The 13,636-nt window shown below is 57.7% G+C and overlaps 1 protein-coding gene across 5 annotated transcripts; it reads right to left on the reverse strand.

The window, feature by feature from the left end:
• Window positions 1-525: 525 nt before the first annotated feature.
• On the reverse strand, window positions 526-12,121 carry LOC310891889 (snRNA-activating protein complex subunit 2-like). 5 transcript variants are annotated; one of them, XR_014577765.1, is made up of 10 exons: window positions 11,866-12,113; window positions 11,039-11,104; window positions 10,158-10,328; window positions 9,287-9,489; window positions 8,580-8,921; window positions 7,867-7,971; window positions 3,989-7,794; window positions 2,873-2,980; window positions 1,884-2,056; window positions 526-865 (listed from the first exon to the last, which is right to left on the reverse strand). XR_014577765.1 is itself a non-coding variant. In XM_083854118.1 (4 exons), exons 1-4 carry the CDS (start codon window positions 12,061-12,063, stop codon window positions 9,770-9,772), a joined length of 456 nt encoding a protein of 151 aa, XP_083710244.1. In that variant the 5' UTR covers window positions 12,064-12,111; the 3' UTR covers window positions 9,590-9,769. The 5 variants fall into 5 exon arrangements, 3 of the variants coding, with proteins under 3 accessions (XP_083710244.1, XP_083710242.1, XP_083710243.1); XR_014577766.1 differs by having other exon boundaries at window positions 9,287-9,583; window positions 11,866-12,090; XM_083854118.1 differs by lacking the exons at window positions 526-865; window positions 1,884-2,056; window positions 2,873-2,980; ... (2 more) ...; window positions 8,580-8,921; window positions 9,287-9,489 and adding an exon at window positions 9,590-9,790 and having other exon boundaries at window positions 11,866-12,111.
• Window positions 12,122-13,636: the final 1,515 nt, after the last annotated feature.

Here is a 13,636-nt window from a genome sequence, read left to right on the forward strand (position 1 = left end):
TCACCAGTGAAAAGCCGTTCTCCCCGTGTGCTGTGCCCTCGTGAAACCCCCCTCCCCAGAGCAGAGCATCCAGCTGTGGGGCCCAGCACAAGGGAGACTTGGGCAATGAGCTGGGATTTTTCTCTTGTACCCCTTGAGGAGAGCTGAGCCGTGGGAGCGTTGGCATGGGGCGCCCTGGCCAAAATCGGCCATCCGTGCAGGGTCAGGACCTGAGGAGGGCTGGCTGTGGGGAGCCTGGCCTCGGCCCAGGATCAGGAAGGGCCCGCGCTTGTGTGTGGCTGCGGCACTGCCAGTTTGAGCAGGGGGTTCTCGGGTGAGCGCTGTGCAGGGTCGCTGCCGCGCTCACAGCCCTTCTGTCTGCTCCTGCTGTGCTGCTCCCCAGCTCCCTTCCCCTGCGTTCCCTGCATGGTGGGCAGTCTGGCTGACCCCCAGCACCGAGGACCCTCAGGCTTACTTCTCGATCAGTCACAAAGTCCTGCTGTGGGTTCCTGGGTGTTGCTGTACATAAGACCCGGACTGCTGTGCTGTATTACACAATATTTATTGGAAGTGTGGCCAAGGCTGCACCCCGGGGGGGGCTGCCCCAGCCCTTGGAAGAGGGTGGAGGGGGCCGTGGAGGTGATGTCTGTGCCCACGAGGACTGGGGGCTGCTGGGCCGGTCGTGCACCTTCCACTGATCCGCTGCCGGGCTTGGGGGCCGTGGAGGCCGGGCTGGTGGCAGGCGGGCCGCTCTTCCAGGCACTGATGGTGGCTGCTGGCATCGGGCCTGGCTCTCAGGCGTACCACGGTGGTCAGGCTGCCTGTAGGGGCTCACGGAGCGGCTGCGGGTGTCAATGTCTGGGCTGCCTGGGCTGCGGCGAGGCGCCTGCGGAGACAGGAACTTGCTGAGGCCGTGCTGCGGCTGCGGTGCCAGGCGGGTGCGAGGCAGCAGGGTGCAGGCACCCGGCTGTGCGTGAGCTGTGGGCATACAGTGCTCTGTGCAGAAAACAGGGTGCCCTGTGCCCTCGGCTGGGACTCTGCTCCCCTCCACATCCTGCCCCAGCTTGTCTCCTCCCCAGCGCCTCGCCAGCCATCCTGACCTGCCTGCTCTGCACGTGCTGTCCCAGCAAGAAGACCTGGCCCCCGCAGAGACAGGGGTCCACAGCCGGGCTCAGCACGACCGGGTCCCAACAGCCACCGGCTGCCCTTTTTCAGAGCGCCTTGCAAGGACCAGTACTCAGCTCCCTGCCCGGCCCTGGCCCTGGCCCAACAAGGTGACGGCCTCGGCTCCCTGTTCGGGGAGGTGCTGCCCATCCGCTCTTTGGGATGTGTAATTAAACACACAAGCTCTGTGTGTGCTGAGGACACGCACGCTGGCAGCGCTCAGGTGCGGCTGTGACACACCGACTGCCCCTCTCCAAGGCAATGCCCGCAGCTGGCAGGGCTCATCCCCATGCTCCCAGTAGCTGGCACACCTTGGCTGAGGCGGACACCTGCAATTCAGGGCATCCCAGAACAGGGTGCCTTGTGCTGGGGGGGAACTGGCACTGCTGCGCTTCTCTCTCCGATGGCACCCTCTCTCAGCTCCTGCATTTCTCTTCCTGACCTCGCTTTGCCTACGGCTGTCCCTGGCTCTGCTCTTGCTGCGGAAGGGCCAAGCTTCGCTAAGACCAGCAACAGAAAAATGGGCTCCAGAACAGAATGCCCAGGAATTAGAGGCCACCTAAAGCACTGGACAGCAGAAATTTCAGAAGAGTCTGGTCAAAAACTAACTGCTCACTTCACAATACGCTAACGACAACTGCTTCCTGGCTGGCAGCAGCCACATAATAACGTTGACAAAGATACGGTAACGAATTTGGGAGGGGGAGAGGAGGAGAGGGAGCGGGGGAACAACAACTCACTGATTTTTCTGCCTCCAACGCCGGATAAGCACGCAGCATGAAGAACACAGCTATCACAAGCAGGAAGGCAATCAAGAATGCCACAGCGCCTCCTATGCAGTAACGGCCTCCTATGCAGTAACTTCGGAAATCTTGGGGCTTCGCAGTGTTTGCATTGTTCTCCCCATCCACGCCTGCAAGAACAATTGTGGACATTGCTGTGTTCTGCGCACTACTGGTAATCTCACCAGAGGTCTGACATTGCCAGGAAGTGTTCTGTTTCATTTGGTTAGCATCTTTGAGCAAGTGAAAATCCTCAGGCCGCAATGCTTCCTGAGGTTCAGCAGAAGCTGGGGAATCTGCCAAAGGCACTGCAACTCAAGGCACTCTGGAGCCTCCCTTTTGCCTCTCAGCTTTGTTTTCCCTCCATCCTTTGTTTTCCCTGCCATAATGCTGAGGGCCCAGTGTCTCAGGTTTGCTCCCCCAGCTCTTTGGAGTTCTAAAAGGTCTTAGGTGCTTGCCCACCTTCGCTGCTCGAGGCACACTCGGAGCCTTAGGGACAAAACTGAACAAAATTCGGGAGCCCAGGAGTGCCAGTGAGGCAGTGCCCCATCTGCACTGAGTCAGGGCATCACTCTGGGCCTCAGCTCACAGGAGGGGTCCCGTTTCCCATCGTCTGCTCAATGGGCTTCTGACGGCCTCGTTCCCCCAAGAGCAAGGTTCCAAAATCCCTGGGAACTGGGTGCGCTGGGAGGTGACCCCTCTCTAGCCACAGCCACAGAGCTTTGTGAGCGTCTCTCCGCTGCACTGCTCTCACATGCTGTCACAGCCCGGGGAAGACAGCCATCCTCAGGGAGCCACTCCTGCCTTCCTCTGCAACACTTGCTGCCTACTGACACTCTTGGGTTTGGCTGCTGACATGAGCTGCAAGAGCGGGTACCAGGGCAAGAACCTGCACACGCATGCTGGTTCTGGTTGGTGACAGCGGATGACCAAGAAACAGCCTTTACCTGGTGGGGCAGTTGACTTCACTGGCTCTGTTCTTTTGCCAGGGAGCGGCAGCGTGCGACCGCTTCCTCGCCAAAGCACCTTCTTCGGCACAGTCTCTCTAACCAGCCCTTTAGAAAGAAAGCAGGACAGTGTGACCCTAAGGAACCGCTCCTCCTTTCGAGGACGGTATCTTTGAAAGGTAGTGCTTCTCAAAAGACATCCCTAAAGTTTAGAAGCTACGGCCTGGGCTTCTGGGGGACGTACTCACTACTCCAAACAACATGTCATTCACAAAGAAAAATCTAAGTGTTCGACTCCTGGCAGTCTACCAGCACAGACAGCAAAATCTGGCCTGCTGCGAGACCAGGAGATTGCAGGAGATCTTCTTGTTCACATCGCACATAGTGCATTTTTGGCACACTGCAAGATGTTGCTCAATTCGTGCCTTCAAAGAGGACAGAAAAAAGCTGCATCCAGTTCAGAGGCAGGAACAGCCCTTCTGAGAAGCATGTCCATCCCATCATGCTGACTCCATCCCATGGGAAGGGCAAGAGTCACACACATCAGGCTGAGCCGCAAGCTCTTGAACCATGTTGTGGGCACAGTTGTGGGCATCAGGGAAGAGCCCACAGTCCCCAAACAAGAGGAGAAGCACAGCCAAGTCATTTGAAACCCAACTAGAATTGGACAGCTAAATCAGCTGAAACTGAGGTAAGCGCCAAGGGTGCTTTTCCCCTGCAGTGACATGTGTCTCCCGGCAAATGAGACAGCAAGGACTGCTTGGGCTGTGCCTCCTGCCTTGAACTCGCCCAGCTGCAAGCAGCGCTGTGCAGGAGCTGAACACAAGTTCAGCAGAAGCCCTTTGCTGCTGGCTGGATACCAATGTTTGCACGGAACAGCTCGGACCACTTATGGTAGTGCTGGGCTAGCAGCTGCCCCTGGGACACGGCGTGACCCACAAGCGGCAGCAGAGGCTCTCGGCCTTCTCTGGCGCTCACCAGTGCCTGCTAGGTGTGAAATTGAGTGTCTCCGCTCTGATCCATCCCTTCCTGCTGTGCAGGTTACGGTGTGTCCACACATGGATTTAGAACCTCAGCTTCCCAAGTCTTATGGCGGACAGAGTGAAATATACCCACCAGGTGCTGCCTCGTCTAACTCCTTTATGAGATCCTCTATGATGTCAGGGGATGTTGGGGAAGATTTTCTTATTTCAGCATTGTCCTTTGCTCTTAGAGGACCTGAACAGAAAGTAGGAAGTTAACTTTGGCACCAGTGCAATTTGGAGGACCAGGGCTTCGTTTGTGAAGTCAGTGAAATGACTTCCCACCCCTGGGATACCAGCTGGGCTCCAGCGCAGGAAGCAGCCGAGGGTCTGGCAAAGCCCTCCCTGGGGACACTTCTGCAACCAAAGCCCCGTGAGAAGTTTCTGTCCCAGCGCCATCTACATCAATAGCTCAGTAGGAGAGCATACCAGGGCTCGTGCCTTGACAGGGCACACACACGTGCCGGTCTATACCCTCCCACCTGCAGAGATGCCTGGCTGACGTTTGGGCTTTGAGCTGGCAGCTCTCAAAGGAAGTCAAAAGCCACAACTTACCCAGGCCATCTCCCAGAGCTTCAGTCCTGGAACCCATCTGGGAGCCTGGATCACCTTCGCCTTCGGTCCCATCTGTAAACACAAGTGGAGTCCCTCCTGTGAACTACGCCAACATACTCCTTCTGACCAGAGTGACAGAGAATGCGGTTCAAAGAGGGGACTGCTCCACGGCACTCGTCTCTCCCTGCCACTCCAGAGCATCTTGCAAACAGTTGCTGGGTGCCTGCAGTGGCACCGTGCTGGTACAAACTAAGCGTGCGTGGAGCTGCCCGGAGAAGGGCCCTCCCCGTGCCCACCCCAGGTCTCAACTCAAGCGCAAGGTGCCTGCTGGCTCTGCAGCACCTAGATGCTCCTGCCTTCCGCTGACTTACCTGGCAGATTAACCTGAGGCTCGTGGTCCACATCAGGCTGAGGTGTCGAGTAGCCAGAGCCTACGAGAACTGCTGCAATCAAGCACAGAAGAGAAACATTCCCCGTGCATGGTGTGATCTACCTCTTCCTTAGTGACCTGCAGCGACTGGAGGGGGCTCAGGCAAGGATGTGGGACCCAGACACGAGCCAGGATTTCCAAAGCCGCAAAGGGGCCTGCTGAGCTGGAGGCTCCCTCTTGGCCTCTTCCCAAATCCTCTCTCCAGGCTGTGCGCAACACCCCGCAGGGACCACGCCGCCAAAGATGTGGCCCCTCAGGTGTTTCTTACGGGAAGATCTCTGCTGGACACAAAGGAAGACCCCACTGCAGGGGGAGCGTGCAGACCCCGGGAAAAATGATCATCCATGTTTGTCATGGAGAAGCCCCCTGGCCAGTGAGCAGCTGAACCCTTGCTGAGCTAGCTCAACAAACCCTTAACAAACAGCAAGGAAATGAACACGGACAACTTACCACCTGTGGGACCCATACTGGCAGGCTCAGGAGCAGGATTCCATGGAGGCACTTGACCAGTACTGCCTGTGGGCACAAGTGGGATCAGACACAGGTAAGGGGAGCTTCCATTGCCTCTTGGGGCCTGCCTCTTCCTCAGTGACCGGGAGGCACTGGCTGGGGCTCAGGTAATGACATGGCCCAAACAGGAAGAAAAGCCTGGGTTCTTCCCTCTCTGTGGAGAGGGGCAGGGGTGGCATCTCTCCAAGTGAAGAAATATTCAGGGCTCATTTGTGCAAGCCCCCTCACGGCACAAACGCGCTTGGAAGACCCCGAATAAACTATTACAGCCCATTAGCCATCTTCCTTCAAGGAAGCACACTCGCAACGTACCTCGGGGATCCTCCTGAGGCTCCAAACCATGATCCAGCTGAGAAGCTGGATATGGAGAAGCAACACCGTCATCATCTAAAATCAAGCAGAGATGAGAGACGTTGCCATGGCATGCTGTGCTCTCCCTCTTCCCCAGCACCCTGCAGTGACTGAGGGGGCTGAGGCAATGTCACGGGACAAAGATGCAGGTGGAAATTTCCCAAGAGGGGCCAGCGGCCTCAGCCCCACAGGGGCTCAGACCCGGGCTTCTCGGCCCCAGCGCCGCTCCCGGCCCCCCCGGCAGGAAACAACCCCGCAGCAGCCACGGCCCCACCGTGCCACCCTGCGGGGCTTCTGCCTCCTGCCTGCCCCCTGCCCGCGGTGCCCGCCCGGCCCTGCTGCCATCCCGTCCCCGTCCCCTCCATCCATACGCGTGCCGCGCAGCACCATGCCGCCCAGGGTTTGGTGTTGGCCCCGGCCCTGCCCACCCACCTGCTCCCGGTGGTCGCCATGGCGCAGCCTGGGCACCCCGGGCACACAGGGCCACCAGCAGGAGGAAGAGGACGCAGGCAGGGGCCGTGGCTCCCCACACTCGCACCATGCTTCCACCACCGCCGCTGCAGCTGCAGCTACTGCTGCTGTCAGGACCGGTGCGGAGCAGTGCCTGTGGGCTGGCCCAGCGTCACAATGGGGTGTCGGGATGTCACGGCCCAGCACTGCATCACCGAGAGGTATTGTGACCTCGCAGCCCTCCCGGTGTCACGGAGCAGCGTTGGGACCTCATGGCCCGGCAGCACGCTCCCTCCCCTCTATCGATTCTTTCTCATCCACTGCTGGCTGCCGGGGGCTGAGGGCATGGCAGAAAGAGGCTGGAGGGGAAGGAAGGCTGCGAGGTGGAGATAAGGCCGCGGAGGACAGGAGAGAGCGGTTCCGCTATCCTCATATCTCACAGCCTCATACTGCCCCAAAGTCGCTCTGTATCCCATCGGCAGGGTCGCCATCTCCTTCCTGCCCCCATATCCCTCCCCAGCAGCCTGCCGTATCCCCAAAGCCCCCTGTCCTTAGTGCCATCCATAGCCAGATTTCCCAGCGCGCCCCCATCAGCTCAGGTTCCCGTATTGATCACGCAGCTTCCCCACATCCCTGCATTCCCCTCATATCCAGTGCTGGTGGCATGCCATATCCCATAGCCCCGCACATGCCCCAAATATCCACCACTCACTCCTTAACGTCCCACCCCAATATCCCCCCAGTTCCCTGTACGCCACCCCCAGGGGCTCAAATGCCACCTCCACATTTTCACACGTTCCCAGTCTCTGCATTTCCAGCATCCTCCTGTTGCAGCCCCACAGCTCCCACGTATATGGGCTATGGGACATTCCCCTCCAAAAGCCCAAACACCAGAGCCCCCAGCCACCCACCCCACCTGCAGCGGCTCTCCCACCCCTCCCTGGATGCCCTAACATCCCTAACACACCGGGACAACCAGGCGAGGTGACAGCGGTGGCCATCCAGTTAATGACCCGCACAAGGGCTTGTTCTGATTTGGGGGCTCTCCTTCCACCTTTTTTCTTCTCCTTCACCTCTCCAACCTGCTCTTCCCACCGTCGTGCCCTCCTCGATGCTCCTGGCATCCCTTTTCTTCCCCATCCCTCTCTCACTCTGTCTCAGCCTCTGTCCATGCTTTCATTTTTCACTCACACTGTTTGTCTCTCCATTTCATTTCTCACCCTTTCTCACTCCTTTCTTTTTCCTCACAATTTCCATTTTTATTTCTGGTCTTTCTTCATTTTCTCTTTCACAATCACCCTTCCCGACAACGTCCATGTCTCCTCCCTCCCCTCTACCACGTGAAACGACCCCTTTCTACTTCTTTCATCCTCCCAGGAACCCTTTCTTGCTTTGTTTTCCCACAGGTGAGCACCTGTTTGGCTGCACACCAGTCTTTTGGGATGCGTCTTCAGCAGGGAGCGGTCTTTAGGGGGTGGAATCGCCCACAGCATCTTCCTCTCATTAGTGTTCCTCATACTTATTCTCCTCCTGAAGGGTGTGTGGGGATCTGGCGTGCAGCTGGGAGATCCCGGCAGGGCTGGCTCCAGACAGGAACGAGGCGTCTGCGGGAAGGAGCGAGGTGGGTGGTGGGGAGCCCAAAGGTGGGGCGATTCCCCCCTCAGCTCAGGGTGTACCTTTGGTTCTCCCCCGGGCCCAGAAGAAGAGGAGGATGAGGCTGTTGATGGTGAGGAAGCAGCCGCCCACAACCAGGAGCCGTAGAAGAAGGAAGCAGCTCTTCCCTGCAAGAGGGTGGGACAGGTTAGGAGATGTAGACACAGTTCATGCGTGCTGACGGAGGGAAGGCTGTGAGCATCGTTCCGCCACCATCTCTCTTTCCCTTTCCCCACCCCTCCGTCTCCAGGCATTCTGCTCAGGTCCTGAGTGCTGAACACCCAAAGACTTTCCCCGCTTGCTTGGCTCTGCAGGAGGCACTGAGAAATTTGGGAACAATGGCTCGGGAGGCCAAGGAGAGGCTGCTGAGCCATAAAGGTGGACAGAGGGATGCTCGATACTTGTTTGGGGTGGTTGGGGTGGTGGAAGGGCTGAGAGGGAGGGAGAGGTGGGTGCAAGACTGGGTGGGCTGAGTCATGGACAGAAGGATGGTGATCGGATAGATAGAGCAGCTGCCCGGTGCAAAAATCAGCTAGTTTGGAGAGGAACGTACAGGGACTGGAATGGAATCGTTTCAGGAAAAAATGGAGAGAGGGAGGGACAGACGGATGGACAGATGGAGAGAGGGATGGTTTAATGGGCTGGTTACTGGATGGATGGATGGGTGGATGGATGGATGGGTTGGTGGTGGATGGACTGACAGATTGTTAGGTGGGTGGATGGATGGCCAGCTCACCTTTCTTTTGGGCATTTATACTGATAGACACGGCTTGGCTTGTGAAGGACGGGATCCACCTCTCAGGCTTTTTTTCCTCATACTTGCAGGTAAAGTTTCCACTCTGTTGGGGACCAGCACGTGGGAGCTGGAGGACCATGGAAGTCCTTAAATTGCCCCCGTGATCTGCTGCATTGTCCTCAGAGCCTTCTGTCGTAGGGAGGACCTCTTGGCCATCCCTGTAGAAGTGAAACCTCCGTACAGTGGCGTCTCCAGGGGCCTTACAGATGATGCTCAGGAGATCTCCTGCCATCACCTCTCCCAGCGGGGACTCCACCATCAGCAGGGGCTGGGGAAGGTGGTCTGAGAAAAGGGGAGGAATAAATGGAGACGTAGCAATAAGGACAGCACAAACGGATCTCCAGTTGTTTGCCTTCCCACTGCATGCAGCAAAGCTTGGGATTGTAGGCTTCCTGCCACGACATGAGAAGAGCGCCAGTGGCAGCCACCTTCCAGACCATGCTGGTCCCAGAAAGATAAATCCTCCACCCAGAAATCCTACTGATTTTGGGGATGGGCTGGGTTAAACCACAAAGCCCACCAATCCTGATTTCCAGGTGAGTTGTCACATTGCGGGGCGATAGCTGACACCCACGTTTGGGCATCTGAATAGTTCTCAGAGAGGAGGGAGAAAGCAGAGAGAAAGATAAAGAAATCACACAGCTCACCTCCAATCTTGATCACCAGTTTTTCGCTGGTTGGGGATATGAGCTGCTTCCGACCTTGCTTGAGGGAATAGCTGCAGAAATGCGGCCCCCTGTGTTGCATTCGGGAGAGGACAAACTCAAACGTGTAGTTATTCGTCGAGCTGAATCCTGAAACTGCCCAGCCAGCCTCGCCAAAAATTTGGTACGTCAGCTTCCCAGTGATGCTGGGGGGAGTGGTGCACACCAGCGTGACAGCATCTCCAAAGAAATATTCCTTCTGTCCCTGCAGCACCCAGAGGGTCGGGGCAGGGACTGCGGCTGGGGGATAGAGAGGGAGACAGGCAGGGGGGACGGAGGTGAGGTGCAAGGAGCAGAGGCAGAAGGGACTAACTCCACGCAAATAAAAGAAACTGGCTTTCATTTCAAGGAATACAATAAAGCACAGAGGGGACCTCGTAAAGCAGAAATGTCTCTGGGCTAGGACTCATTTTATCTCCTTGGGATTCAGCACAAGGTTGCGTCCCGCTGCGGGAAGTGATGAAAGAAAGGAGACTGCAAAAACCCTTTCCACACCCTGGGCAGCTTTGCCATGCCGGCAGAAATGTCCTTAATGTGCTTTCAAGCAATTTTATTTTTTTTTGCTGCAACTTGGTAATTTATGAAAATAGGAAATGGGAAAGGGGGGTTGAAAAGGCTAAGGGTGAAGGGTAAAACCCGTCGCTGATGCTCCTCCACAGCAGCCACTGGGAAAACACGTTTGGTCTCCACCTCCCTACCTGCCCCCAGCTGCAAACCCTACAAAAATACCATTGACCCACACCCAAAATAGGAGGAGCAGGTGTGGGAAGGAGAGGGCCGGGAAGGGGTTGGGTCTCAAGGGGTTTCCACTCACCACCAGTGTGTTGACACGAGGCAGGACCTCAACAAAGTGAGATAACGAAAAATCCCCAGCACCCAATTTCACCACTGGGTTGTTATGGGGAGGGGGAATGAGGCTGAGGGTCTCCCAGACAGTCACACCTGTGGGACCCCAAATCCAGCCGTGCCCCCAGCAGCTCAGCCCCTGTTTAAGGAGACCCCAGAGGAGTTACCTTCCTCGGAGACCATCTGGCGATGTTAAGGCCCCCCCCCCCCCCCCAGATTACTAAGACTCCCCCTCCCCAAGCCATTAAGGACCCTCCCTTTTAACCCCATTTTATCCCCCAATTTAACCCCCCCCACTTTACCCCCACCCCCCCATTTTACCCCCGGTCCCCCCCCCCAATTTACCCCCAGCCCCCCCCATTTTAACCCCAGCCCCCCCCATTTTAACCCCCCTTTAACCCCAACCCCCCAAATTTTCCCCCAACCCCCCCAATTTACTCCCCCTTTACCCCCAACCCCCCCATTTTACCCCCACCCCCCCCATTTTACCCCCCCCCACTTTATCCCCAACCCCCCCCCCCACTTTACCCTCACCCCCCTTGTCCCACCCCCCCCAATTTGGGCTCCCCCATTTAACCCCCCCCCTCATTTTACACCCAACCCCCCCACTTTACCCCACCCCCCCATTTTACCCCCGGTCCCCCCCCCCAATTTACCCCCAGCCCCCATTTAACCCCCCCATTTTACCCTCACCCCCCTAATTTGAAACCCCCAATTTACCCCTGAACCCCCCCAACTTACCCCTGAACCCCCCCAATTTACCCCCGACCTCCCCCAATCTACCCCCACCCCCCCATTTACCCCCACCCCCCCCACTTTTACCCCCCCCCATTTTTTACCCCCCCCCACCTGCGAAAATGCCGCCGCCGCCTCCTCCACGCCCTCCGCCAGCATCTGTGCCAGCTCCAGCCACACCTGGAGGGGGGGGGAGGCGAAAACCCACAAATATGACCCCCCCGTGTCCCCCCCCCCTGGGGCGGGGGGTCCTCACCCCCCCATCCCCATGTACCCCCCCATTTCCCCCCGGTGCACCCCCAGACCCCCCCCCATCCCATTGTACCCCCCCCATTGCCCCCCCCATGTACCTTGGGGTACGCAGGGACCCAGGACCCCCCCGGGGACCCCCCCCAAGCCCCCTCCCCGAGGAATTGGGGACCCAGGACCCCTTCCAACCCCCCCCCAAGGACCCCCCCGTGTTATTAAGGACCACCCCCCCCCCCCCCACGGGCATATTAAGGGACCCCCCCCCCCCCCAAGCCATTAAGGACCCTCTCCAGGACTCCCCCCCCCCCTCCCCAAGCCCCCCCCCCCCCAGATTACTAAGGCCCCCCCCCAAGCCATTAAGGACCCTCCCCGGGACCCCTCCCAACACCCCCCCCCCCCCAATAAATTAAGGACCCCCTCCGGGCATATTAAGGACCCCCCCCCCCAAAGCCATTAAGGACCCTCCCTGAGACCCCCCCAAGCATATTAAGGACCCCCCCCCGGGCCATTAAGCCCCCCCCGGGATATTAAGGAACCCCTGGGATATTAAGGCCCCCCCCATGGATTTTAAGCCCCCCCCCCCGGGCCTTTAAGGACCCCCCGGGCCTTTAAGCCCCCCCCATGGACTTTAAGCCCCCCCGGGATATTAAGGACCCCCCCCCCCGGGCCATTAAGCCCCCCCCCGGGCCCACCTCGGCCTCGCTCCGCCGGGGGAGGCTCTCCCGCAGCGGCCGGGCCTGGAGCTCCGGGAGGCCGAGGGCGGCCTGGGCCCGCAGCGCCGCCAGCAGCGATCGCTTCTCCCGCAGCGACCAGGCCGCGGCCCGGGGCCTCCCCGCCGGGGCCTCGGCGAAGCGGGCCGGGACCAGGCGGGGCCGGGGGGGAGGCTTCATGGCGCGGGGAGATGGCGTCAGGGCGACGAAACGGGGTGGAAACGGGGGGAGCTGGGAGGGAACGGCCCGCCGGGGGGTGCTGGGAGATGTGGTTCGGGGGGGGAGGAGAAAGGGACAGCAGGTCTACCCAAAGGCTGCTGCTGGGAGGCTTCATTAGGGGCGTAATTAGGGTTAGGGTCGGGGTTGTTTGGAGAGAGGAGGCGCAGAGTCCTGTTGTGTGTGGGGCTGTGTAAAGGCTCCCAAAGGGAGGTCAGGTCTACCCAAAGGCTTGGGTTGGGAGGCTTAATTAGGAGCGTAATTAGGGTTAGGGTCGGGGTTGTTCAGAAAGAAGGCGCAGAGTCCTGTTGCGTGTGGGGTTGAGTAAAGGCTCCCAAAGGGAGCTCAGGTCTACCCAAAGGCTTGGGTTGGGAGGCTTAATTAGGGGTGTAATTAGGGTTAGGGTTAATATCCTGGGGGGGGGGTTGGGGGGGTCCCAGGGAGGATCCTTAATGGCTTGGGGGTGTGAGAAACGCTCCGTAGCCAACAACTTGGGCTCAGGCGAGGAGCTCAGCGAAGCAGGAATTTATTCGCGATCGCAGTGGCGGGCGCCCCACGAGCAGGAGCGCGCCTCCTGGTCCCCAAACCCAGTTTACATACTGTTTGGTGCCGGGACCCTCCCCAGTTTCCCCACTGAGTGGGCAATCCAGGCTCACAATCTGTCTGATGCTTCCCAGACAATGCCTGGCCTTCAGTTGCCAGCCTGTTTTTGGGATGGCAATGTTTTCTCCCCTTGTCTGCCTTGACTTAACACAGCGATTTCCACCTGATCGCTCTAAGGAGGCTGGGTGTCTGCATTTTAGGAGGTCACCTGCTGAGCTTTCTTATCACTGTAAGCACATCTCAATACCCCATTCCTTCCTTCTGTACCATGTAACACTGCAAAAACAACATTTCTATTCCCACAACTCCCCCCTTTTCTCTTTTTATAATTTGTTGATTTTTGCAAAATTTTTTTCTCTAAGGTGTAATTTGGTAGATGTCTTCCTCTTCTTCACTTTCTTTGCTTTCCATTTCCTCTAATATCATTATCTTATCTGAGCAGGGTGGTGGATCCACGGTCATTTGTTTCGAAAGTGCAGTTTCAATTAACCGTTGGACAAGTCCCCTTACACAGGGGATAATGCAACAACCAACGGCTGTCAAAACTCCTGCTACGACAATCAAGGACGTAAATACGGACACTACCATCCCTTTCCATTTACCAAACCAAGATTCCAACCATCCTGTGATGGAAGGGTCTGCTCCTGAGTTTTCTGCCAATTCACTGGCAAGGGTGGTAAGCCCTTGCAATGCTCTAGTTCCTGTGCCATCCGGGGCAGCATTGTTAGGGATAAAAGTACAACAACGGCTGCCCAGCATCACGCACACACCACCTTTCTCCGCAAGCATCATACCTAATGCTATTCTGTTTTCCCAAGCCATTTTGCTGGTGGCATCTAGTTGTTCAGCGATTCCCCTTATCGCATCTCTTGTATAGTTTATGAATCTCTGCTGATTATAATAGATATAATTAATCCAATCCACATTTTTATTA

Source organism: Anser anser, assembly GCF_964211835.1.
Source record: "Anser anser genome assembly, contig: HAP1_SCAFFOLD_151, whole genome shotgun sequence".
NCBI lineage: Eukaryota > Metazoa > Chordata > Aves > Anseriformes > Anatidae > Anser > Anser anser.

Bases quoted from the DNA above. Each gene is read 5' to 3' on its own strand.
- LOC310891889 (XM_083854116.1), bottom strand. From the start codon at position 12,063: ATGAAGCCTCCCCCCCGGCCCCGCCTGGTCCCGGCCCGCTTCGCCGAG. The intron at 10,329-11,038 runs GTGGGGGGGGGT...CTCCTTAAACAG, and splicing joins CGGCGGCGGCATTTTCGCAG to GGGCTGAGCTGCTGGGGGCA. The intron at 10,061-10,157 runs GTGAGTGGAAAC...GTATTTTTGTAG, and splicing joins CTCGTGTCAACACACTGGTG to GGTTTGCAGCTGGGGGCAGG.